This window comes from Poecilia mexicana, unplaced genomic scaffold, assembly GCF_051168715.1.
Source record: "Poecilia mexicana isolate PSO_F unplaced genomic scaffold, ASM5116871v1 scaffold_15, whole genome shotgun sequence".
Classification (NCBI taxonomy): domain Eukaryota; kingdom Metazoa; phylum Chordata; class Actinopteri; order Cyprinodontiformes; family Poeciliidae; genus Poecilia; species Poecilia mexicana.
Window position 1 is genome coordinate 102,894 of NW_028263384.1, and position 27,888 is coordinate 130,781.

A 27,888-nucleotide genomic window follows, 5' to 3' on the forward strand; every position below is an offset into this window, starting at 1 on the left:
GGTGAACGGCTGAAACCCAGAGCAGAACACAACCCGGCCTGGAGTTCTGTAGATCCACGAGCAGGTTCTGATCCGATCAGAACTCAGAACCGTGATGAATCCGTCCAATTCTGCCGAACCTCCACATGGTTTGTGTTTAACAGGAAGTTCCACTGAAGGCAACTTCCTGTTGTCCTGCAGCGTTTTGAGGCAACGATCAGTCGCACAAACAACCGAGTCTGATTCAAAGTTTTCCATGAAAGAAGTTCAGGTCAGTTCAGGTCAGGTCAGTTCAGTTCAGTTCAGTTCAGTTCAGTTCAGTTCAGGTCAGGTCAGGTCAGGTCAGGTCAGGTCAGGTCAGTTCAGTTCAGTTCAGTTCAGTTCAGTTCAGTTCAGTTCAGGTCAGGTCAGGTCAGGTCAGGTCAGGTCAGCTCAGTTCAGCTGCTCCTCCCGGTTAAAGATGGCCGTCTCTCTGTTTTGTTTTGTTTTTATTAAACATTTTGGACAATTATACAGAATCACGTGGCAGGTATGTACTGTACATGAAGAAGTCATATCTTATAGGTTTAAGGCACACATAAAATTATGAGATAATAAAAAAGTAAAATAAAAATATAAATACATACAATTTGTCAGACATCAAACAGAAAAAGACAGAGGAAGTAGTTATCACATAGATCCAGTTCATTGTCAGCTGCATTCCCTGCTTGTTCTCCATCAGTTTTAAGGCTCTGAAAGGTTTTAAAGTCAGATTTTCTATTTCCACATTTACAGGATCAGCAGGTTGTTCAGTACCAGGTCGGTTCTTCTGCTCCAAATATTACATTCTCTGTTTTTAAGGGTGAGAGTAAGAGTTTAGTTCATATCCCCTAAAAAAAATCCTCAATAATGCTTTTCCATCCAGGGAATTTTTACGTCAAAGTTTCAGCTTTGACTCCAACAGCTGGAGTTCTCAAAAATGACTCCCCCAAAATGAGTTCCATTTCTCAGGAACTACAAGGTGTATTTGATTGGTTCAGGTATCAAAATAGCACTGTTGGTGGTTTGTATTTTGTTTTAATTGTATTTGCATTTTGTAAAGTTTTTTTTTTTGTTTGTTTGTTTGCATGTACCTCACGGGCTGCCGTAGCAAATGAGGGCAGGCCCTATAAAAGCTGGCATATCATTGTACCAATGAATGACTAGAACACACTGTCAAGATGTGCTTGGCACCATCAACACTTAGTGTTACCCGGTGAAAGCAGCGAGGTACGTTTTATTTTGTTGTTTGTGTTGTAAGTTTCTGTTTATATTCTAATATGTGTATATCTGTTTAGTAGTGATGGGTAGATGAGGCGTCATGTATCGTTTCGACCGAAAGCAAAACTGTGTCGATTCTGTGCTGATACTGTGAATACTGACACCTGCTGGACATCAAAAACTCCTACAGGCAACGTAGTGATTTGATGACCTATTCCAGGGGTCCCCAAACCTTTTCCTGTGAGGGCCACATAACTTTCCCCTTCTCTGCTGGGGGCCGAGTCAGTTTGTAACAGAAAAAGTGTGACGACTGCAGGAGCCTAGATGTAAAAATGTATTGTTTTCCAGAAGGGACAATCAAATAACCCTCTCTGGGTTCTTCACAGAAAAAATCCAGGAAGGATTATAGTCCGTATTTTCCGGACTATAAGCCGCAACCCCAAAGTTTTTTAAAAAAGAAAACCAGTTGTTGCTCCTCTCGAGTTAAATCAAAGCTTAACGCAGTTCTTGGCTTTCAACAGCCATTTATTGTGGAAACGTCTTTCTAAGTCCCCAAAAATGCCTTCAGAACTACAAAGTAACACAAACCTAAATCAGTTCACAATAAATGGTGTATTTAAATAAAAGATACAAATAAACAAAACTGTACCTCATTAGCCGCATTGACTCCAGAGGAATAAATCTTAATTTCTTACAGCTTCTTCAGCTTGAATGCCCATGTGGCTCCAAGTGCGCCAGCCAATGCTTCCCTGGGCAACACGTGGTCCGCGGAACAAAACAAAGGTTCCCTCTCCACATTTGAATACACACTTAACATAAATTCAATAAAATTACCTCACAGTTAAACTTAATGTTTTATATTAAATAAAATCTAACTACTGCCACCTTAAACCAAACAACAAAAAATGAACCAGATGCAGTTGTTTTGACAACAGCTACACCAGCAAACACACATATAAGCCTCAGATATCTCTGCCGCTCCAGGTTTTCCACAGCGATGCAGCAGCAGCAGAGACAGCCAACATCTGAGTCACAACAGGTCAACTGAATATCACATTTATTACGGTTGAAAAAGAAAAAGGTGCCAAGTTTAGATTTAACTGAACTGATTACGGTAGTTTCTGAACAGTAACTGTAACAGTAAAAGTGCTGATCCTTCGTGTTGCTACTAGCATGTGCTAAATGAAAATGGCCGCTTTCTTCTTCTTCTTCTGCTGCTTGTTCTTCTTTAGAGTCCAACGGCAGCCATTATTGTTGCACTACTGCCATCTACTGGATCCTAATATCTACGCCTCAAATTCTCATAATGATCCCAGTATTTAAAAAAACGAAAAATCTTCTTTTTCCCCTCAATGCTGTTTAACTGATCAGAAACATTCTCAAATTTCAATTCCCTACTAAAACCTAATTCCGTTTTAATGGCGCTTTCTTCTTTTATTTCCAATTTTGATTTCCAATTATTCACTTCCTGCTATAGAGCCCCCTGGTGGTTGAAGAAAAATCCACACATAAGCGGCTTTTAGTTCGGAAAATACGGTATATGAAAAAAAATCGGAATGCTCTTTGGTATTGTTCAGGAGGCCGGACCAAATGTGGAGGCGGGCCGGATCCGGCCAGCGGGCCTTAATTTGGGGACCACTGACCTAGTCCATACAATAAGTATTTGTATTTTGTATTTTATTGAATATTATATATTGCATTATGTCATTTTCAGTTAAATTTAAAATATATTTGATATACAGTCAATAAAAAATGTGAACATGAACCATAAAGTGAAAATTTAAGTGAATGTGTTTGAATGAGTATCCTTGTGGACTTTTTTTTCCACAAATTTTAATAAAAAAAAGAAGTTTTTACAACATTTTGAAATTTATCCTTACGCTTTTTTGACAAAACTTCTCCTGCTGTAGAAAAAAAATTAAGTTAACACAACATTTACAGCGAACCCTTGTTTTTCTTAGGGTTGTGTTCTGAAAATAACCCGATAGGCGAAATTCGTGAAGTAGTTACCTTTATTTTTTTACAGTTATTACACAGCATAAATAAATACATTGAAACCAAACGACAAAACCTGTTTCCAGGTCAGCGGATGTCCGTGTTCATCAATCGGGCCTTAATGTGATCCGGAGTCGTGGCATTAAAGCGTCTCCTCCAACCAATTCACAGCTGGATCTACGGCAGTGATGGATCTCGTCAAGCCTCCGGTCAGGTTCTGCTGCCTCTACCAGTTTTTTTCCAGCAGACATTGAACGTTTCAGTTTCCATCTCCCGAATGGCCAATCTGTATTAAACACTGTGACGTCCCAGATAGCACACGATGTTAAATCAACGTTGAAAAATAGTTAGAATCGTTGATTTTTGGTTGAAGTCGACAAATGACGGTGGATCAACCATCAAACAACCATCCAATCAAACCGTTGAAACTGTGACATTGAATCAACGTTGTTTTGTGGTTGACATCAAATAAATGAAATGCCAACGTCGAATCCAGTGTGTTTCACCACTGGTCCTCCAGCCCCTACAAGTTTTAGGCATTTCCCTAATTCAACACACATGATTTTAATTAACATTTGATTAACAAGGTTTTGCTGAACTGAAAGCATGCAGGTCAGTTTGCCTTGAGGACAAGGTTTGGGGAAAAACTAGTAATTAAAGTGTTCAGGTGTTTTTTGTGTTGTGAGCTCAGTGAACATACTTTTAAGAACATTTCAAATATTTTAACACTTAAACAGAAGACAACTTTATACGCTTACCTCTCCCCAGCGCAGCTCGGCGCGAACTGAGGAGAGCAGCGGGAACACACAGGATATGACGCCAAACAGGAAGCAAGAAAATAAAAGCGTCACCACCAAAATAAAATTCAGAAACTAAGAAAAACAAATATACATAAATAGTGAAGATGGATTTGAGGTGAAATATACACCTTTTTTACAGACTTGCTACACCTCCACCTGCCAAAAACACACACACACCTCTTTCCCCCCACCTGGGCCCATCTACCCCTCAATCGGGTGAAACAACTTTAATTTTAAGTGAGGGTTTTTCATTTTTCACATTTTATTTTTTAAAAGATTGTTTTGGCTAGTGGCCTTTATTTGACAGGAAAGTGGGTAATGAGAGAAGGTGGGTAATGCAGCAAAGGTTGCCAAGGTCAGGAATTGAACCTGTGACAGCTGCATTGAGGACTGAGGCCTTGATTGTGGTTTGTGCTTAACCCCTGCACCACCACAGCACAACCCCTTTTAGGTGAGGATTAATCACGTTTTAACTTAAGCACTATGTGTTGACAACACTGAGTTGTGATTCTGTTCTGTACCCAGATTCACTAGCGGAACAAGTCAGCGTTGGGCCGGGGGGCGGGGCTAATTACCGGACCCCTAACGAATCACCAGGCCCCTGACGTTTATCGCCTGCGCTACCAGAAACTGTTGAGCGAGGGGCGGGGAGGTTGGTCTGCGTTTTTTGGTTGATCTTTACCCAGGAAACACATCGGCTAAACCGTGAGTGAAACGGTCACTGGGACTGACTAGTATATATTCCATTGAGGGAAAGTAACTTTAACATTAACTAGACCTTTCTCAACAGGCGGTAGACTTTCTCAGTCTATAATCAGATATTTAAGCCCCCCCCCCATAGCTCTGCGCCTGCCCAGATTGCACATGATGGCAATTCAACATTGAATTAACATCTTTTGCCAACAAGCCAACAGCGAAGTGGCTGTGTGTTTGGGACATCCCACTCATGTAAATAGTGGGGGTGGACCGCTCCACTCCTTGTAGTAAGTTGTAGATGTTTTTGTGTCAATATATCACACTTAAATGGTCAGTAGGACTTTGTTATGAAAAAGAAAGAAAATGTACAGAAATGAATCTTCACCCACTATCCTTTACAGAGGTTAATTTAGAATGTAATACCCCCCACTCACTAATAAAATGCTCTGACCCAGAGCTCTGATGAGGAGGAGAGGAGGGGAAGGGGTGTGGCAAAAGAGCTGACATTGATTCAACATTGATTCAACATTGATCAGTCGTTGATCAGACATTAGCATTTCATTCATTAGATTTCAACCACAAAACAACATTGACTCAATGACACAGTTTCAACATTGGTTACTTGGCTGGAGGTGGATGGTTGTTTGATGGTTGATCCACCGTCAGTTGTTGACCTCAACCAAAAATCAACCATTCTAACTATAATTCAACGTTTATTTACTGTTGTGTGCAATCTGGGCAGTTTGTTGCAGCCCTCATAACCTCCTCATCTCCCCCTACTCCCTCCCAAACCTCCCCCACCCAGCCGCTCCTCCCAACCTTCTCCTCTTTACCCCCTCTCATCCCTTCTTCCCTCCCCCTCCTTGAGCTCTGGGTCAGAACATTTTATTACTAGGTGGGGGTTAATCATGTTTCAAATTAAGCACTACATGTTGAGAACAGTGGGTTGTGATTTCTTTCTGTACATTTTCTTACTTGTCTGTAAATATTATTACTGACTGTGCATAATGTGTTGACACAAAAACATCTACAAGTCTGTACTAGGAGTTGTACAGTCCACCTCCCCAATTTTACACTTGTGGTTTGTCCCAACCAAACAGCCACTTTGCTGCTGGCTTGTTTGCTACCGGCTTCTGAATTGAATTCTCCGCTGAGCACTTTTATGGTAAGTTTTTCAATATTACTTTGATCTTAAATGTGTTTATTGAAAAATAAGGGCATTGTTTTGTGCCCATAGTAATCCTGGTTATTTTGGGGCAAAACGGATATTTTTAATAATTGAGGTCATGTCTCCTTTTGTATTATTTTCATCCTACCCACCACTCCAGGCCTAAGTATGAAATCCTGCGAGATTTTGTGGGATTTGAGTTTTTAAAATAGGGCGGGGCCTATTGTTTGGTCTGGGAGAACATGTGGTGGACAAGGAAGTGTAAGGCTGGCTGGTCCAGGTGGGCTTTAAATTGTTGTGATAGTAATCACTTGTTTTTAACTTTTTATTATGATATTCTTAGGGTCGTGCTTAAATGAGCCTAAGCAGGTGAGGCAGAAGGGAAACACTTAACATGTAAGGCAGGTGAAACACTGAACTAAACCTGCTAATGACTGATTCAGTCTGTTGATCCTTGGATTGGTAACTGGTTAAATTGAACTGGACTATTGTTACTTGTGTGGGATCTTTATTAGCATATAGACACTTTTTAAGGAATTTAATCAACTTATTTGGAAATATTTGTAGTTGATGGAAGATTGAACCAGCTATTTGATGGAAATTTATTCTGTATAAATTATAATTTTTCCAACTACACTATAAATCAGCTTTTGTTTGATTTATTTGTCTCTGGTGTGTTAAATAAACCTGATCCTCCCTGAGTTTTATTGTTAGGTTTTCTGATAAACAGCCCTTTATTTTAAATATTGATTTAATATCAATATCATAAATCCTACACTATACTGCAGCTTGATGGGTAAATGCAGTTGTATATGTAAACATTAAGATAAATATTAATGAAAGATTAAGATATTAATTTAACAGTGAGTTTACATGGGGAACTATATGGTTTGTATTTGTTCTCAGACCTGTAACCAGTACACTGTTTAATCTTTCATTGTGTTTCAGAACTTTTCAAATGTTTATCATCTTTCTAACCGGCACCTTCCTCACTTTTATTTTTTTCAGCTGTTGCTCTGCAGTTTGACCAAACGCTGACTCTTGAGGACTGCAGCAAAACTGTCAAGAAGTGGCTTCATTATGCACCAGAACGAGAGGAAAACATCACAAGGAATCAAAGTGACGCCAACCAGAGTCAAACTGGGGTTACTGCAACTTGTACTGTTTCCCTACTTCATACAGTACAAAGCTTAACTTCATGGACTCTGTTCTTCTGTGGACAACATACTGTTGTTTTGACAGTCAAAAAGGAATCAAATATGTTTAAAGATCTGTCCCTCTTTTCTTAAATAAAATGTTAAATCAAACCCATGTTGTCATTTTTAAACTTTTGTACACAGTTTACCCATCATCTGCCAATAATATAGTGTTTAACACCAGTGAAGAAACTTTTAGTGGCAGGTTATGATGTAGACCTATCAGACGTAAAATGTACATAAATCCTTAGCTTTCATTCAATATAAAAACAACCCAAATCTGCATGTACATCAAATGAGTGTTGAATCAACATTGATTCAATGTAGAATTAACACAAATCTGCATGCAGATCCACGTTCAGATGATGGTTGAATGAACGTTGATTCCTAACTGATTCAATGTAGAATCAACACAGATATGCATGCAGATCCATAGTCAAATGAGTGTTGAATCAACATTGATTCAATGTAGAATCAACACAAATCTGCATGCAGATCCACGTTCAGATGATGGTTGAATGAACGTTGATATAATGTCAGTAATGGTTGAAACCCTAACGTTGATTCAACATACAAGTCACCAACCACTTTCAATGTTGTTTCAATGTCAGCGTTCAACGTTGATTCAATGTTTCTGGCTGACATTGATTCAATGTTGTTTCAATCATTCTGTGCTATCTGGGGTTATTGGGACTCAGGTAGAGAAGAAGCGCAGAGACTGTTTTTACCAATCACACGGTCAATCAGGACGCAGAAAAACTGGAAAAAACTGCACAAAAAAATCTGCGAAGCATCGAAACCGTGAAAGGTGAACCACGTTACAGCAAAGGATCACTGAAATAATGTATAAAAAGCAACTGAGTAATTTGTAGAATGGCTGCATATCTGAGTTTATCTACACTAAGGAATAATCCTGTAAGTTTACAGTCATTTACTGGCAGCTATAGACGCCAAAAGTTTACTGTAAATGCACAGTAGCCGTACCGTAATTAATCCTGACAGTAGATTACCGTCAATGCAAGTCCGGTACAGATACAGTGAAATAACGGTAAACTTCTGGCGTCTATAGCTGCCAGTAGTTTACCGTTTTTCTGAAAGAACGATAAAAAAAATACTGGTAGCTACAGACGCCATGTTTTTTTTGTTTTTTTTTACCGTTGTTTCAGAAAAACTGTAAAAAAAAAAGAAAAAAAAGCTGGCGTCTGTAGATACCAGTAATTTACTGGACACTTACCTTTTCAATCCCTTTAAAGTGGTGTACTGTAAGTAAATACTGTAATACCGTCAACAGGGTTTTAGAAATAAGAGCGAGCTGCTATTCCTGAGGCTGCAGCTCTGAACTCTAACAAACCGTCAGACTCAACTGAACAGCTTCACTGCCAACACACTGAACTCTCCGCTCTTCCGGTGTTCTGTCAGATCAGCATCGGTCCTGGTCCCCGGTCCATGACGGGTCCATCACATGTGAGGGGAGTCAGCAGTCAGACAGGGGAAGCCCATAACACTCTACACATAACAGTGATCACAATGCAACTTATAACAAATACACACAACCATATGGAGCCCAGCAGAACTAAAATACAGAATCGTTAAAATACTACGGTGGCCGACAGGTGCAAACGCACAGCAAACACGAGAAAAACAAATACAACAAAGACACAAACAAAAAAGAGATGCAAAAAATATATAAAAACAAGAGTTTCAGACCACTAGAGCTTTGTGTCCGAGTTCAGGGTCTGCATCCTTTCAAGCTTATTCTGTCATGGGCTTGAGAAACGACCCGGCGTTATACCGGTGTTATACAGGTGTTATACAGGTGTTATACCGGTGTTATACAGGTGTTATACAGGTGTTATACCGGTGTTATACAGGTGTTATACAGGTGTTATACAGGTGTTATACAGGTGTTATACCGGTGTTATGCCCAGAAACTCATGCCTGCCCAAAATTGGATCCCCTCTCGCGGGAGCGCGCATCGCTCTAAAGTCTCGCATATTGACGAGAAACCGGACTGAAATATGACCGAAGAGGAAATTTTAAAGATATTTGTAACATTATCACGTTTCTTAACCATGTAATCCCTAAAATGGTGGGTTTTATTTCGCAAATTACTTGAAATAAATACGGTTTTTACACCTTTATTGACACATATGAGTCCAACTTGTTTTCAGCCCGTGTCTGTTGAAAACGTTCTCCGCAAATGGTTTGAAATTCTCTGCTTTGTTTTTAGATACCATAACAGCTTAAAAGCATTACAAAACAGAGGCCCATTATGTAGAACATTTTACATCATGCTTAACGTTCTAGTCTGTTAATGTAGAAGGGATCCATTTTAATTTATGAGCCTGAAAATATTTGCATCCATCCTGTTGATATAAAACTTATAGCATTAGCTCAGAGAACAAGTGTCATTACATAGAAAAGGTGAAATCCTTTCAGCTCTTTATTTCTCCAAGTTACAACAGGGATGCATCTTTTGGCAATTTGCTTTTCCAGCCTGCCAAAATATGCTTCCCCTCTCCATCCTCCCCAAATATTATCCTATCGATATAAAACCCATACCAGTAGTTTACAGAACTATTCTGATTATGTAGAAAATATATGTCACACTTAACTTTTTTTTCTTAAAGTTGGCACAGGGATGCATTTTTCTCAACATATATGCCTTATTTATTGTCCCCCATATATGAAACTTATGTATTACATATGATTTTCATGTAGGATGGTCAGTTATGATATTTTTTATTTCGGTACAAAAGTCATGTTTATTATCACTGTTGCTGAGATAGTGAAGGAAATAAATCTGACATGCAACCTTGCTAAATGTAAAGCATATACAAACAATTTTTATTTTGGTTTAGCATAAAAATGAAAGAAAAAAAAACACAATTATTAACTTCAATGAAATGGTATTCATAACAGTAACTTTTGGAAAATCAATTACTTCAAGCAAAAATTGTGTAAAAACTGCAAATGAACTGAACTGTAGTAATTAAAGAAGAGTGTTGGTGCAAAAATAAAATCTATAAGCACCTTGCACAGCAGAAGTCTGTGCCGGTTTGTGGGAAATCAACAGCCTTGGTGGTAACACCATCTGTCACATGCGATCTGTAAATAAAAAAATCAGAATTGTCAAATAACATAAAGAATATTTTGAGTTCATTATTTTTTTACTAAAGGTGATATTGGGTTTAGTCAACATAAAGCTTCTTCTTAATTATCAATATTTGTTTGTTAGCTCATTATTCCAGAAGGTGAAAGGTTGTATTTGTGCGTTTCAAATTTATATTGAAATGATGTATTGATGAAAAATGCTGTGATTTTTAAAGTCACATTTACATTTCAAAAGAAAAATGAAAATGTCACCAGTAGAAAAGAAACATTTCATACTTTCTTTTCAGACTCGTTTTCTGTAAAATTTATCAATTTCAGCACATGTATTGTGGAATAATGAAGTAAAAGTTTTTTGGCTAAAATAGAGAGGAAGTACAAGTACGGTGAAACATGGAATAAAGATGGGCAATACGGACTGATAGTTTATCAAAATTCTTTGATTTTCTATTTTATTAACAGAAAATGTAACAAAAATAACTATTCATTAATATTTTCTGATATAATAATATCTGACAATTTTTGTCTCAGCAAACAGACTGGAAAAACAATCACTGCTAAAGAATAACATAAATACATTTTTTTAAACAAAATCTCTCTTACTGTTTATTCAATGTCACCTGCTGTTCTTATTTTTTCCTTAATTATGTAAAACACCTTGAAATGCCTTGCTGCTGAAATGTGCTATACAAATAAAATTTGAGTGATTGATTGAAATACATGCAATACGAATGAGAAGTACACTGGTGATATAGACAAGTATGAATTTTAAGTGCATACAACACAATGTGTCGAACAATCAATTCAAATACATTCATATTTAATGATGCTCTCAATAAATAAAAATAAAATGAAAAACTGTAATAAGGGGAACCATTTACAATCACAATACAGACAATTTTGTCAACATTATTAAGTGTGATTTATTATGACAACAATAAATAAAAATGTTCAACATGACTTTTGTACCGAAATAAAAAATATCATAACTGACCATCCTACATGAAAATCATATGTAATACATAAGTTTCATATATGGGAGACAATAAATAAGGCATATATGTTGAGAAAAATGCATCCCTGTTGTAACTTGGAGAAATAAAGAGCTGAAAGGATTTCACCTTTTCTATGTAATGACACTTGTTCTCTGAGCTAATGCTATAAGTTTTATATCAACTGTCATGAAGTGTGGTTGAGGTGGGTGAGGAGAGACGCTGAGACCCAGGTTATGGTGAAGATGATGAATATATTTAATGATGATGCTCACAGTCCCAAAACAGGCAGCACGGCAGAAAGACAGGCACACAGCCAAATACCGGTAGCAATGATACACAGGACTGAAACGAGAGCTAACGCTATCCAGGACTAAACAGTTCTACTGGAGCGAACCAAAACGTGACACTGACTGACTGACTACAATACATACGACGAGGATCAAGGAACACAGACAACAGGTGGGTTTAAATACACACGGGGTAATTAAGGGAATGAGACACACCTGGGGAGCAATCAATGGGGAGGACAGGACAGAGACTCACAGGGAAACAGGAAAACATAGAAAAACTCAAAATAAACACAGAAAACCACGGATCATGACAGTACCCCCCCTCAAGGGCGGATACCAGACGCCTAAACAGAAAAGTCCAATAACCAAAAACAACCCAGCAGGGTGGGCGGAGGGGTGATGGCAGGAGGGCTAGAGTCCAGAAACTGTCCAAAACAACAAAGAAAAAACAATCCAACAAAAAAAACTACCCAACAGGGTGGGCGGAGAAGGCGAATCCGGCGGACGTCGCCGGCGCAGAAACCGGAGCTTGGGCCACGGCGGGCGGCGTCTCCGGCGCGGGAAGCCGAGACGTGGAGGCGGGTCCGGCGGTCTCCTCCGCCGGCGCGGGAAGCCGAGACGTGGAGGCGGGTCCGGCGGTCTCCTCCGCCGGCGCGGGAAGCCGAGACGTGGAGGCGGGTCCGGCGGTCTCCTCCGCCGGCGCGGGAAGCCGAGACGTGGAGGCGGGTCCGCCGGGCCGGCAGGAAGGCCGGCTGGAGTCTCGGGGGGAGCAGACTCTGGAAACTCGGGGGGAGCAGACTCTGGAAACTCGGGGGAGCGGGCGGCTGCACGCCGGCAGCGGACTCGGGGAGCTCGGGCTCGTCCGCAAACTGAGGGGGCGGGGCCACAGGAAACTCTGGGGGCTGCTCACATGCAGCGAACTCGGGAAACTCTGGGGGCTGCTCACATGCAGCGAACTCGGGAAACTCTGGGGGCTGCTCACATGCAGCGAACTCGGGAAACTCTGGGGGCTGCTCACATGCAGCGAACTCGGGAAACTCTGGGGGCGGGAGCAAACGCCGCCTCGGTGCGGGGACCGGAGGCAGCGGGGACTGACGATGCCTCGGTGCGGGGACCGGAGGCAGCTGCAGGCAGTGGGAGTTTCGCCCAGGGGCCGGGACCTCCGGCGGCTCAGGGCTGCGGTGACGGCTTTGCCCAGGGGCCGGGACCTCCGGCGGCTCAGGGCTGCGGTGACGGCTTTGCCCAGGGGCCGGGACCTCCGGCGGCTCAGGGCTGCGGTGACGGCTTTGCCCAGGGGCCGGGACCTCCGGCGGCTCAGGGCTGCGGTGACGGCTTTGCCCAGGGGCCGGGACCTCCGGCGGCTCAGGGCTGCGGTGACGGCTTTGCTCCACTCCAGGCAGGGGGATCGCCAGCCGCGATCCCCACAGAAGAGCTCCGCCACAAAACTCCTCCAAGGGGACCGCTCCAAAACACCGCCAAGCGCTCCACCGTCTAGTCCGCATCATGCGTCTCTCACCTTCTGTATGGTCGGATCCTACTGTCATGAAGTGTGGTTGAGGTGGGTGAGGAGAGACGCTGAGACCCAGGTTATGGTGAAGATGATGAATATATTTAATGATGATGCTCACAGTCCCAAAACAGGCAGCACGGCAGAAAGACAGGCACACAGCCAAATACCGGTAGCAACTGATACACAGGACTGAAACGAGAGCTAACGCTATCCAGGACTAAACAGTTCTACTGGAGCGAACCAAAACGTGACACTGACTGACTGAGTACAATACATACTACGAGGATCCGACAAGGAACACAGACAACAGGTGGGTTTAAATACACACGGGGTAATTAAGGGAATGAGACACACCTGGGGAGCAATCAATGGGGAGGACAGGACAGAGACTCACAGGGAAACAGGAAAACATAGAAAAACTCAAAATAAACACAGAAAACCACGGATCATGACATCAACAGGATGGATGCAAATATTTTCAGACTCATAAATTAAAATGGATCCCTTCTACATTAACAGACTAGAACGTTAAGCATGATGTAAAATGTTCTACATAATGGGCCTCTGTTTTGTAATGCTTTTAAGCTGTTATGGTATCAAAAGAAAAAGCAGAGAATTTCAAACCATTTGCGGAGAACGTTTTCAACAGAGACGGACTGAAAACAAGTTGGACTCATATGTGTCAATAAAGGTGTAAAAACTGTATTTATTTCAAGTAATTTGCGAAATAAAACCCACCATTTTAGGGATTACATGGTTAAGAAACGTGATAATGTTACAAATATCTTTAAAATTTCCTCTTCGGTCATATTTCAGTCCGGTTTCTCGTCAATATGCGAGATTTAGACCGCGGTAAAGCTAGCCGGCTCTGACTCCAGCCGGCCCAGCACACAATATACAAGTGCGCGGTCGCTCATCATGGTACACCCATTTACGTGCTACTTTCACAATAAAAGCGCACATCCGGTCCATGTTTGAGCTACTCAAATCCAGCCGCAGCATTTGCAAAGAGAAAATAATATATGCTGAGAAACTAATACTATAATTCCCTTCTCACCCTCCGTGGGTGGTCTCTTTCATCCTCTGAGCTCGGGTCCTCTACCAGAGGCCTGGGAGCTTGAGGGTTCTGCGCAGTATCTTGGCTGTGCCTAGAACTGCACATTTCTGGACTGAGATGTCTGATGTTGTTCCTGGGATCTGTTTGAGCCACTGCTCCAGTTTGGGGGTGACTGCCCCGAGGACCCCGATGACCACAGGCACCACTGTGGTCTTCACCTTCCAGGCCTTCTCCAGTTCCTCTCTGAGGCCCTGGTATTTCTCCAGTTTCTCATGCTCCTTTTTCCTGATGTTGTGGTCACTTGGTATTGCTACATCCACCACAACGGCTTTCCTCTGTTCTTTATCCACCACCACAATGTCCGGTTGGTTCGCCATTACCATCTTGTCTGTCTGGATCTGGAAGTCCCACAGGATCTTAGCTCGGTCATTATCCACCACCTTTGGGGGTGTTCCCCACTTTGACCTCGGGGCTTCCAGTCCATATTCTGCACAGATGTTCCTGTACACTATGCCCGCCACTTGGTTATGTCGTTCCATGTACGCTTTCCCTGCCAGCATCTTGCACCCTGCTGTTATGTGCTGGACTGTCTCAGAGGCCTCCTTGCACAACCTACACCTTGGGTCTTGTCTGGTGTGGTAGATCTGAGCCTCTATTGCTCTGGTGTTTAGGGCCAGTTCCTGGGCGGCCAGGATGAGGGCCTCTGTGCTGTCCTTGAGTCCAGCTTTCTCCAGCCATTGGTAGGATTTCCTGATATCAGCCACTTCAGTTATTTGTCGGTGGTACATCCCATGTAGGGGCTTGTCTTCCCATGATGGTTCCTCCAGCACCTCGTCCTCTGTTCCCCATTGTCTGAGACATTCTCACATCGTCCGTTGAGGCTTTGTCCTTGATGTATTTATGGATCTTGGATGTTTCATCCTGGACAGTGGCTCTCACACTCACTAGTCCTCTGCCTCCTTCCTTACGGCTTGTGTACAGTCTCAGGGTGCTGGATTTGGGGTGGAACCCTCCATGCATGGTTAGTAGCTTCCGAGTCTTAACGTCCGTGGCCTTTATCTCTTCCATTGGCCAGCTAATTATTCCGGCAGGGTATCTGATTACTGGCAAGGCATAGCTGTTTATTGCACGGATCTTGTTCTTGCCATTGAGCTGGCTTCTCAGGACTTGTCTTATTCGTTGGAGGTATTTGGCTGTGGCTCCTTTCCTTGTGAACTCATCGAGGTTGCCATTTGCTTGTGGTATTCCCAGATACTTGTAGCTGTGCTCTATGTCTGCTATCGTTCCCTCTGGGAGTGAGACCCCTTCTGTGCGGACGACCTTCCCTCTCTTTGTAACCATCCGGCCACACTTCTCTAGTCCGAATGACATCCCAATGTCATTCGGACTAGAGAAGTGTGTATATATATATATATATATATATATATATATATATATATATATATATATATATATATATATATATGTACATATATATGTATGTATATATATATATACGTATATATATATATATATATATATATATATATATATATATATATATATATATATATATATATATATATATATGAGAAGAAGGGTGAGAAGAGTCGAGGGTATGAAAAACTGGACAGCACCAGGGCCTGACATGATCCATGCCTACTGGCTAAAGAAACTCACTGCCCTCCATGAGCAACTGGCAGCTCAACTGAACCAACTGCTACAGAATGGGACTCACCCTGACTGGCTAACTGAAGGGCGCACAATCCTGATCCAGAAGGATCCCTCAAAGGGTTCAGTCCCATCCAACTATCGGCCGATAACCTGTCTCTCTACAACATGGAAGCTCATGTCAGGCATCATAGCAGCTAAGATAAGCGGGCACATGGATAAATACATGAGCACGGCACAGAAGGGCATCGGCATAAATAGCAGAGGAGCCAAACACCAACTCCTTGTAGACCACACAGTCGCCCGAGACTGCAAAACCCGACACACCAACCTGTGCACCGCTTGGATTGATTACAAGAAAGCCTATGACTCAATGCCACATACCTGGATCATTGAATGCTTAGAGATGTACAACATCAACAGGACTCTAAGAGCCTTCATTGCAAACTCGATGGGGCTGTGGAAAACCACCCTTGAAGCCAACTGCAAACCGCCTGCACAAGTGTCCATCAAATGTGGCATATACCAAGGAGATGCTCTGTCCCCACTGCTGTTCTGCATAGGCCTGAACCCCCTTAGCCAAATCATCAACAAGACTGGCTACGGATACCGACACAAGAATGGGGCCACCATCAGTCACCTCCTCTACATGGATGACATCAAGCTGTACGCCAAGAGCGAGCGAGACATCGACTCACTGATCCACACCACCAGGATCTACAGCACTGACATTGGGATGTCATTCGGACTAGAGAAGTGTGGCCGGATGGTTACAAAGAGAGGGAAGGTCGTCCGCACAGAAGGGGTCTCACTCCCAGAAGGAACAATAGCAGACATAGAGCACAGCTACAAGTACCTGGGAATACCACAAGCAAATGGCAACCTCGATGAGGTCACAAGGACAGGAGCCACAGCCAAATACCTCCAACGAATAAGGCAAGTCCTGAGAAGCCAGCTCAATGGCAAGAACAAGATCCGTGCAATAAACAGCTATGCCTTGCCAGTAATCAGATACCCTGCCGGAATAATTAGCTGGCCAATGGAAGAGATGAAGGCCACGGATGTTAAGACTCGGAAGCTACTAACCATGCATGGAGGGTTCCACCCCAAATCCAGCACCCTGAGACTGTACACAAGCCGTAAGGAAGGAGGCAGAGGACTAGTGAGTGTGAGAGCCACTGTCCAGGATGAAACATCCAAGATCCATAAATACATCAAGGACAAAGCCTCAACGGACGATGTGCTCAGCGAATGTCTCAGGCAGTGGGGAACAGAGGACAAGGTGCTGGAGGAACCATCATAGGAGGACAAGCCCCTACATGGGATGTACCACCGACAAATAACTGAAGTGGCTGATATCAGGAAATCCTACCAATGGCTGGAGAAAGCTGGACTCAAGGACAGCACGGAGGCCCTCATCCTGGCCGCCCAGGAACAGGCCCTAAACACCAGAGCAATAGAGGCTCAGATCTACCACACCAGACAAGACCCAAGGTGTAGGTTGTGCAAGGAGGCCTCTGAGACAGTCCAGCACATAACAGCAGGGTGCAAGATGCTGGCAGGGAAAGCGTACATGGAACGACATAACCAAGTGGTGGGCATAGTGTACAGGAACATCTGTGCAGAATATGGACTGGAAGCCCCGAGGTCAAAGTGGGGGACACCCCCAAAGGTGGTGGAGAATGACCGAGCTAAGATCCTGTGGGACTTCCAGATCCAGACAGACAAGATGGTAATGGCGAACCAACCAGACATTGTGGTGGTGGATAAAGAACAGAGGAAAGCCGTTGTGGTGGATGTAGCAATACCAAGTGACCACAACATCAGGAAAAAGGAGCATGAGAAACTGGAGAAATACCAGGGCCTCAGAGAGGAACTGGAGAAGGCCTGGAAGGTGAAGACCACAGTGGTGCCTGTGGTCATCAGGGCCCTCGGGGCAGTCACCGCCAAACTGGAGCAGTGGCTCACACAGATCCCAGGAACAACATCAGACATCTCAGTCCAGAAATGTGCAGTTCTAGGCACAGCCAAGATACTGGAGGAGAACCTGAAGCTCCCAGGCCTCTGGTAGAGGACCCGAGCTCAGAGGATGAAAGAGACCACCCGCGGAGGGTGAGAAGGGAATTATATATATATATATATATATATATATATATATATATATATATATATATATATATATATATATATATATCAAAAACGTCATTTTTATATTTTTCCCTTAAGTTGCAGTGCCCATTGCTGAGAAACTCTCTGTTTCCAAAGACTCCTACCACTTCTGGGTGACAGAGGGACACCTCTAGAACAGAACCAGAAAGTTGCAACCAGATCTGATGTGTAATTTCAAAATAAAAGCATTTCAAAATAGTCATTTGTTATGTTTTTCCCACTAATTTGCCGTGCTCATTGCTGAAAAACTCTCTGTTTCCAGTGTCTTCTCTCACTTCTGGATGACAGATGGACACCTCTACAAGACAACCAGAAAATATCAAACACATATGATCTATAATTTCAAAATTAAATCCTTTTAAAATAATACGTTTTTACTTTTATATACAAAAATAAGTAGAAAATGTAAAGAGCTGCCTCACTCAATCATCTTATTTATATACATATTTTTCTATAATCTCCTATACATGTACTACTTGTATACAAACCAGATTTCAAAACAGGTGTGATACTAAACAATTTGTGAATAAAAACTGAATGCAATGATGTGGAGGTGGCAACATATAATATTTTATTCGTAATAGAACATAGATGGCAGATCAAAAGTTTAATCTGAGTTAATGTAACATTTTACAGGAGATATATGTTGAGTCAAAATTTCACAATGTCTATAAATCCCAAAAAAGTTGGAACACGGCCATTTTGACCACTCTGTGGCATCTCCCCTTCTTCTTACAACACTCAGACGTCTGGGGACAGAGGAGACGTCACTGCACCTCAAACAGGAATGTCAAGGAAACAACAGTATGGGCTCAGGAATACTTCCAGAAAGCATCACCAGTGAACACAATCCACCGTGCCATCCGCCGCTGCCAGCTGAAACTCTACAGTGCAAAGAGGAAGCCATTTCTAAGCAGCTCCACAAGCTCAGCCGTTTGCACTGGGCCAGGAGTCATTTAAAATGGAGTGAGGCAAAATGGACGACTGTTCTGTGGTCAGATGAGTCACGATTTGAAGTTCTTTATGGAAGACTGGGACACCATGTCATCTGGACCAGAGAGGACAAGGATAACCCAAGTTGTTATCAACGCTCTGTTCAGAAGCTGCATCACTGATGGTCTGGGGCTGCATGAGAGCTGGTGGCCTGGGCAGCTTGCATGTCTGGAAAGGCCCCATTAAAGCAGAGAGCTATGTTCAGGTTCTAGAACAACATATGCTCCCATCTAGACGTCGTCTCTTTCAGGGAAGACCCTGCATTTTTCAACAACATAATGCCAGACCACATTCTGCAGCAATCACAACATCATGGTAGGAGAAGGATCCGGGTACTGACATGGCCTGCAGTCCAGATCTTCCACCTATAGAGAACATTTGGCGCATCATAAAGAGGAAGATGCAACAAAGAGGCCCAAGACGATTGAACAGTTAAAGGCCTGTATCAGACATGAATGGAGAGCATTCCTATTTCTAAACTTGAGAGACTGGTCTCCCCCCAGACGTCTGAGTGTTGTAAGAAGAAGGGGAGATGCCACAGAGTGGTAAAAATGGCCGTGTTCCAACTTTTTTGGGATTTATAGACATTGTGAAATTTTGACTCAACATATATCTCCTGTAAAATGTTACATTTCCTCAGATTAAACTTTTGATCTGCCATCTATGTTCTATTACGAATAAAATATTATATGTTGCCACCTCCACATCATTGCATTCAGTTTTTATTCACAAATTGTTTAGTATCACACATGTTTTGAAATCTGGTTTGTATACAAGTAGTACATGTATAGGAGATTATAGAAAAATCTGTATATAAATAAGATGATTGAGTGAGGCAGCTCTTTACATTTTCTACTTATTTTTGTATATAAAAGTAAAAACGTATTATTTTAAAAGGATTTAATTTTGAAATTATAGATCATATGTGTTTGATATTTTCTGGTTGTCTTCTAGAGGTGTCCCTCTGTCATCCAGAAGTGGAAGGAGTCTTTGGAAACAGAGAGTTTCTCAGCAATGTGCACGGCAACTTAGAGGAAAAAGATAACAAATGACTATTTTGAAATGCTTTTATTTTGAAATTACACATCAGATCTGGTTGCAACTTTCTGGTTCTGTTCTAGAGGTGTCCCTCTGTCACCCAGAAGTGGTAGGAGTCTTTGGAAACAGAGAGTTTCTCAGCAATGTGCACGGCAACTTAGAGGAAAAAGATAAAAATTATAAAAAAATGACTATATATATATATATATATATATATAAATAGAGAGAGAGATTAGTTTTTATTTTGTATTAGTTTCTCAGCATATATTATTTTCTGTTTGCAAATGCTGCAGCTGGATTTGAGTAGCGCTTTTATTGTGAAAGCAGCACGTAAATGGGTGTACCATAATCTCTTGAGCGACCGCGCACTTGTATATCATGTGCTGGGCCGGCTGGAGTCAGAGCCGGTTATCTTTACCGCGGTAGATTACCGCGATGCGCGCTCCCGCGAGAGGGGATGCAATTTTGGGCAGGCATGCGTTTCTGGGCATAACACCTGTATAACACCTGTCTACGGAAGAGGGGTCCTGCGAAGGCAGAGCATTGCAGAGAGAAGCTGTAGCCTTCAGCTAGCTGCCTAGCCTCCACCTCCTCGTTATGTTGCTTAGCAACCGTGACACAACATGATTTAAACAATGTTTGTAGGCGAGAATGTAGATGTATAAATCTCACATTTCTGCTCGGTTCATCAGTGCATCACCTAATTGCAATATTGCTCCAACGTTTTCGGAGACGTCTGCTCCCACTGCATTAACACCCAGCTCCGCTCGCCTGCTGCCAGCTGGTCCAGGTTTAGTATACCACGGGAGAACAACTGACTCATTTGGTCCGTTTTTTTTCCTTCGCCGCTCTGTCATTCACGTTGTCACGGTTGCTACGCAACACAACGCCAAGGTAGAGGCTAAGCAGCTAGCTGAAAGCTACAGCTTCTCTCTTCTGGCCGCAAAACCTGACTTCGGACACAGCTGTTCTTTGTTCGACTCCCCCTAGTGGTCTGGATCACTTCTGTTTTCAGCATTTTTTGTTTGCATCTCTTTTTTGTTGCATGTGTTTTTCTCGTCTTTGCTGGGTGTTTGTACCTGTTGGCCACCGTAAAATACAGTGGTGAAAGTAAATATACCTTTAAATAGTGGCGTCTGTAGGGTTAGGGTTAGTAAGAATATATGTAGTTTAATGTTTGAGAATGACTGATTTATAAATCAAGTCATTTTTCAATAATGTATAAAAAGATAAATACAAGAAAAATAATTTGTTTCCTGTCTTGAAACGTTAAATGTACATTAAATTATGGAATCATGTAAATATATTCTTTAATAAAACACCGTAAAAGTGTCTGTTCATCAATATCAATATAAAAATCAGAATCATTTCTATCAAATAAAAACATTGTGCTCTTCATTCAGAAATGCCTCAAAACAATTAAGTCAGTGATTCTTGAGAATAGGGACAAAATGGGTTTTAATTTTCCCATATTTTTTAAAAATTATTTCTCAACCTTATGTATGCAAATATGACAAATAATGTTTAGGAAATGTAAAGATGTTAACGTGCAGGCTCTCAGTAGCAAATTTAAAAAAAAAATTACATTTTTTATCGACCTGACCCAGAATTTTGTCAATCTGACAAAAATAAATATAAAATTTTTAAAATATCCCATTAGTGATATTTTTATTCATTTTACAGACAAATGCTTCTTGTGATGGACCGAGCAGTTAATGAACAGCCAGGCACTGGTTTAAAGTCAAAATAGTTGTTTTTTTATTTAACCCAAAACAAAACTTGGGTAAATAATAGAAAAAATGACAAAATTTGGGCACATAAAAGAGGTCAAAGTAACAGACATCAACTCAGACTAACTCAAACAAACAGACCTCCCAAACAGAGACAAAAGGGGACGTAAATACTGGCTGATCAGGCCACATACAAAACACAAAGGGGAAAATACACAGAAACCTAACTGAAACTAACATAACAAAATCCCATTCCCCCCCTCTGGATGATGAGTAATGGTGTGAACCAATTTGCAGTCTCAACTGGCTTGCTCCACCCCTTCTCCACCTCTCTGCTCTCCTAAGGATTGGGGCAGCCAGCACTTAAGAAACTCAGAAACAAAACAAAGATTAAATCAAGCAAAACACAACAATATAAACTAAAATGTGCGCACTTATTCTAGAATACAATGTGATGTGTTGCTTTCTAAACAAAACCAGTTATTCTGTAAATTAAATCCTGAACTTAAAGAAATCCAAATATAAGTGAGATGAACCTATTGCGTGTGGTGAGAGTGAATGTTACCACATTTGTGTGGCTGTAACTGCAGCCAGCACACTTCTCAAGAAACAAAAGAAATATTTAAAACAAAAACAACAAAAAGTCCATCTGACGGAGTTGACCCAGAACTGAAGGTGGTGACAAACTAGTGAGTAAAAAGAAAAACTTGATACACGTGAAGTAATGCAATTCATGTAAATACATTAAAATGAATTAATTGCACATTTAACTGAGATTTGTCAACAATTTCACTGAAAGAGTCAGAAAAACTCTGACGGAGTTGACAAAAAGCCAAAGTACCTCAATTTATATGATGTTATTCTGAAGGAGGCCATATTGTAGCTCATCAGGTCCATGAAATCTTTACAGTTTACCAGAATTAAGCTTTTATTTCACAAAATTTCATCAAAGTTTTGTAAATTGTCACTTATGGAGTTGACACATCATGGTTGTGACGAGCAACTTAGGAATAAAACAGAAGAAAAAACTAAAGAATAACTTAAGCTAACCGGAGCTAACTAGCCTCTTAGCAAAGGAAGAGAAAAGACAACGTCATGGGGTCCTCAGAAGGTCTGGTGCCCCCCAATAATGCCTGATTTTTTTTTCATTCTTTTCATTTCTGACGGCGTTGACAAAAACTAGGGACAAATTTCAACGGAGTTGGAAAATATCTAAAAATTATTTTTAATTCAATTTATCGATACTTTTATAATTATTTATATGACTACTTATACTTAATTGTCATAATATATAATTTTAGTATTTCTTTAATTGTTTTAAACTATTATAATGTATTGAGTTCTGCTCCTGGACCAGGGCTTTTACAGGCATCATCCACCGACTACAATGTTTAAAATAAAAAAATATTCAGCAAACACAAGAAAAATATACATTGTTGTGCTCACATGACCCAGGTTAGGTTAGTCAGATATTTGAAAAAAAAATATATTTTGTGTATATTTTATTCAAATTTGGTGCTTTATCCATAGGACCTGTTTTGTCCCTATTCTCAAGAATCACTGAAATAATCACATCAAAAGTTAGAAACTCTCTTTAGTCATTTCTCTGATTGCCAAATACATTAAAGTGTGAGAAAATGTGCCAATGACAGGAATTAATTTAAAATATTTTGTAGAACAGCACTTTGTGAAGTTCGGTCCATTTACTTGTATTAGCTTACTGGTACATATTCCACATTCAATATGGCGGACGCTGTTACGTATCGCAGTAACGGGCCGACCCGCTCCATGACCTATGACCCGCTCCATGACCTATGACCCGCCCCATGAGGCGTCTACGTGTTCATGTCTGTGGTTGGAGGTGTGAGCTTCGGCCTCAGAAATAGCGGCTCGTTGTAATTACTAATAAACCTCGTTGGCGGGACTACATCTGCGGTGTGTTGGCGTCATTGCAATATTTATTTATGTCCTGAGTATGTATTTAACAGTGTCTTGTTAAATTATTGCACAAATAAATGTTTTGTTAAAAAAAATATTTTCTTGTAATGGTGGATCGCAACCAACTTTAAGGTGCATACCGCCACCTACTGTACACGAGTGTGACGCAACATTACATCTATTAAATTCCATTTTTTTATTTTGTATTTTGCAGATAAATAATGCTTTCCTTAATTTGTAAATATCCACTATGTTTTCTTCATTTCCCAATATTTCTTCAAGACTCCGTTTCTTTCCTGTCTTTCCAACCATTCTTCTCAATTTCTCCCTTTCAGGCTCATATATTTTACAATTCATCAATACATCTTCTACATTTTCTTCCTCTCCACATCCTTCACATTTATCATTTTCCCTCCCTATTAGACATCGTTATTTTCTTTGGGTCGCTCGGGGCTCTTATTGTTTAGATCTACTGTCGTATTTTCCGTTTTATTTTGAAGGGGCGTCTGTTGGGTCACGTGGTTCTGCCGCGGTGTCAGGAGCTGCAGCAGGGGTCGGGTTGTCGGTGCTGCAGGCCGGGGGTTCTGCCGGAGTGCCGCCGAGTGAGCAGCAGACGGTCTGCGGACCCAGAGCAGGTACCGTCCGGTGACTGAACTGGACCAGTGTATTTGGCTGCTTTACCTGAGAACAGCTAACAGCCGCTAACACACTGAGTTCCATTATCGGACGGGGGTCAGAACCGAACCCAGAACAGTTCTTTCCCGCCCTGATCAGAACTTTTAATCATCGGAACTGAAGAGGCTTCAAACTTTCCCTTAGGCCGCTCTGATCCAGGATAATCTGGGTTTAACACGAGGTTCGGCTCCGTTAGCTGGCTGTGTTGTTTTCTGCTGTTTGTGTTGAACGAACCGAACCAGAACATCTCGGTTTAAACCCAACAACTACAGGAACTCTCCAGTAGAACTTCGTTCAACACCTGGAGCCGGGTCAGAACCGGCAGGTTCTGTTTGGTTCGGCTTTCAGACTGTTGATATACAGCAGCTGCACAGAAGCCAAGTGACGTCACTGTTTCCTACAGGTGAGATACAGGTGAGCTGACTGACCTAAACTCCTGGGCTTGATTAGATTCACACCTGAACTGATGAACAGTTAATTTATAACGTAGGACTGATTCAGTTAAGTAATGAACAGTTCCTTTATTACCTCAGACTGATTCACTAACAGTTCCTTTGTTACAATCTGATTCAAACTGAACTGTTCTTTTATTTCACATTCAGTTCGGATTAGGAATACAGCACAGCACTTAGCAGCTGTTTCTAAATTAATATATATTATATAACATATAAATAAACTGATATTGACGTCATGTGATCTCTCAGATCATTAACTATTTAACGAGCTGAGCTCGTGATGCGTTTAGGGTTCTGCGGTAAACATTAACTCCTTCACATGGGGTCCCGTGCTGCCTTCAACTTGAGCTTAACCAGCGTGTGCTAACTTTAGTCCGGTCAGCTCTCTCTCTCTCCCAGCAGGTGATGTGAGGCGATGCTTGCTCGCCCACCATGCCCAGTGTCACGCTGCGGTACTTCTGCTATGGCTGCCTCGTTACCTCGGCAACCTGGTCCGTCCTCCTCTACCTCTACTTCTTCCTGGGGGCGGAGCCTAGCAGGAACCCCGCGCCGCACCGTGGTCGGCAGATCGGAGCCGGGTCTGACCACAAGGGGGCCGAGCTGTCCCCGGAGATGGGTGGGTGTCCGTGATACTCAGGCAGCGGGTGGGTGGGGGGGGGGGGTTGGGGGGTGTGTGGCCGGGTCCTGAGAGGTTCTGGGTCTGGTTCTGCAGGGATGATCTTTAACGAGGCGGACCAGGAGGTCCGAGACGCCGGGTACCAGCGCCACGCCTTCAACGTCCTGATCTCCAACCGGCTGGGCTTCCACCGCCCACTGCCCGACACCCGTGACTCGCGGTAGGTTCTGGTTCTGATGTGACCCGTTTCTGACCGGTCCTGGTTCTGACCCGGTTCTGACCCGTTCCCAGGTGCCGTCAGAAGGTGTATCCAGCGGCGCTGCCTGCCGCCAGCGTAGTGATCTGCTTCTTCAACGAGGCGCCGTCCGCCTTGCTCAGAACCGTCCACAGCGTTCTGGACCGAAGCCCCGCCCACCTGCTGCATGAGGTCATCTTGGTGGACGACCACAGCGAGCTGGGTACCCGCCGCCCAGTTCTGGCCTAGCTCCGGCCCGGTTCCGACCCACTAAGTCTGCCTGTGTTCTGCTGCAGAGGAGCTGAAGGACGAACTGGACCGCTATGTGAGGACGGAGCTGCAGGGCAAGGTCCGATTGGTCCGGAACCGGCAGAGGGAGGGCCTGATCCGGGGACGCATGATCGGAGCCGCCCATGCCACAGGTAAGCTGAGTTCTTCCCCCTTTAGGTACCAACGGGTTCGTCCCACGCTAAGCCCCGCCCCTTTGCTCCAGGTGAGGTGCTGGTGTTCCTGGACAGCCACTGCGAGGTGAACGAGGCGTGGCTGCAGCCGCTGCTGGCGCCGGTGCAGGCGGACCGCCGCACCGTGGTCTGCCCCGTCATCGACATCGTCTCCGCCGACACGCTGGCGTACTTCGCCTCCCCCATCGTCCGCGGTGGCTTCAACTGGGGGCTGCACTTCAAGTGGGACCCGGTGCCGCCGGCTGAGCTCAGCGGGCCCGACGGCGCCGCCGGACCCTTCAGGTAACCCGGAACACAGGGCAACAGGTGACCTACAGGTGTCCATGACCCCTGACCTCTCCCCGTGCCCCCAGGTCTCCCACCATGGCGGGGGGATTGTTCGCCATGGACAGGAAGTACTTCTTTGAGCTGGGCCAGTATGATGGCGGCATGGACATCTGGGGAGGAGAGAACCTGGAGATCTCCTTCAGGGTGAGCGCTGAGTTTCACAGAGTATCATTGAAGGTGGTGCTGATGGCGCTGTGGTTTCAGATCTGGATGTGCGGCGGCCAGCTGCTGATCGTCCCGTGCTCCAGGGTGGGACACATCTTCAGGAAGAGGCGGCCGTACGGCTCACCTGGAGGACAGGACACCATGGCTCACAATTCCTTGCGGCTGGCGCACGTCTGGATGGACGACTTCAAGGTTCCTGTCCTCAATTCCTGTCTGTCCTCACTTCCCGTCTCTGACCTCACTACCTATGGTCCCTTCAGGAGCAGTACCTGGCGCTGCGTCCTGAGCTGCGTAACCGTGGTTACGGTGACATCAGTGAGCGCGTGGCGTTGAGGAAGCGGCTGCAGTGCCGCTCGTTCCGCTGGTACCTGGACGCCGTCTACCCCGAGATGCAGGCTGTCGCCAACGGCAACAAGCAGCCACCTCCGTTTGTCAACAAAGGCCTGAGGCGGCCCAAGGTCCTGCAGCGTGGCCGGGTACCTGAATGCAGCACGCGCCGTGACCTCCAACCCCCTGCAGGCTCTCACCCTCTCTCTGTCTTTCAGCTGCGCAATCTAGCAACCGGACGCTGCCTGGTGGCGCAGGGGCGGGTCAGCCAGAAGGGCGGCGCAGTCGTCCTGAGGCCGTGTAACCACGGAGACCCGGAGCAGGTGAGGGCGGCGTCTCGGTGCGATCCAACCCCAGGACCTCTCTGAGCGCACTCCTTGACCCTGTGACCTCTGCAGGACTGGTCGTACGACGAAGACGGACAGCTGATTCTGGCCGGCCTGCTGTGCCTGGACGTGTCGGAGGTCAGGACCTCTGACCCCCCGCGGCTCATGAAGTGCCACGGCTCTGGGGGTTCGCAGCAGTGGAGCCTGGGGGTGAGGTTCTGATGATGGTGATGGTAGCGGCTCTGACCCGGTTCTGACCCGGCTCTCTCTCTCCAGAAGGCCAACCGGCTCTACCAGGTCTCTGTGGGTCAGTGTCTTGCCGTTTCCCGTCCAGCTGGACCAAAGGGCTACGTTGCCATGGCGATCTGCGACGGTGCTGAGGTGCAGCAGTGGCAGCTGGAGGGCTGATGGTCCGGTGGGACCGGGTTCTGGTTCTGGTTTTTATCTGTAGTTTTTACTGAAGGAACGTAATGATCTCTGCTGCTTTGAATCTCTAATAAAATGTTCTGAACGTCTCGCCGTCTCTGTCCTTCAGAACCGCTCCGGGTTCTGATCCAGCTGTCAGATCTACTAGAACCTGCTGGTTCTGACCGTGTATCTGGTCAGACTCATTGGGTCTGACCAGAACCCTGCTGTTCCTCTCATGGACCAGCAGAGGGCAGCAGACTCTGACTCAGTTTCCATTCTTCTTTAAAGCCTGGTTGTGGTTCTGCTCCTGAGACCCGGTTCCTATGGCAGAACCTGGTT

At 43.6% G+C, this 27,888-nt stretch overlaps 1 protein-coding gene across 6 annotated transcripts; it reads left to right on the forward strand.

The window, feature by feature from the left end:
• Window positions 1-24,055: 24,055 nt before the first annotated feature.
• On the forward strand, window positions 24,056-27,656 carry galnt11 (UDP-N-acetyl-alpha-D-galactosamine:polypeptide N-acetylgalactosaminyltransferase 11 (GalNAc-T11)). 6 transcript variants are annotated; one of them, XM_014978508.2, is made up of 12 exons: window positions 24,056-24,643; window positions 25,084-25,300; window positions 25,397-25,520; window positions 25,592-25,758; window positions 25,832-25,957; window positions 26,029-26,278; window positions 26,350-26,467; window positions 26,528-26,680; window positions 26,749-26,964; window positions 27,034-27,138; window positions 27,214-27,351; window positions 27,421-27,656. In XM_014978508.2, the coding sequence occupies exons 2-12, from the start codon at window positions 25,117-25,119 to the stop codon at window positions 27,547-27,549; spliced, it is 1,710 nt and encodes a 569-aa protein (XP_014833994.1). In that variant the 5' UTR covers window positions 24,056-24,643; window positions 25,084-25,116; the 3' UTR covers window positions 27,550-27,656. The 6 variants fall into 6 exon arrangements, with proteins under 6 accessions (XP_014833994.1, XP_087869225.1, XP_014833988.1 ...); XM_088013099.1 differs by having other exon boundaries at window positions 24,057-24,643; window positions 25,067-25,300; window positions 27,418-27,656; XM_014978502.2 differs by having other exon boundaries at window positions 24,057-24,643; window positions 27,418-27,656.
• The last annotated feature ends 232 nt before the right edge of the window (window positions 27,657-27,888 follow it).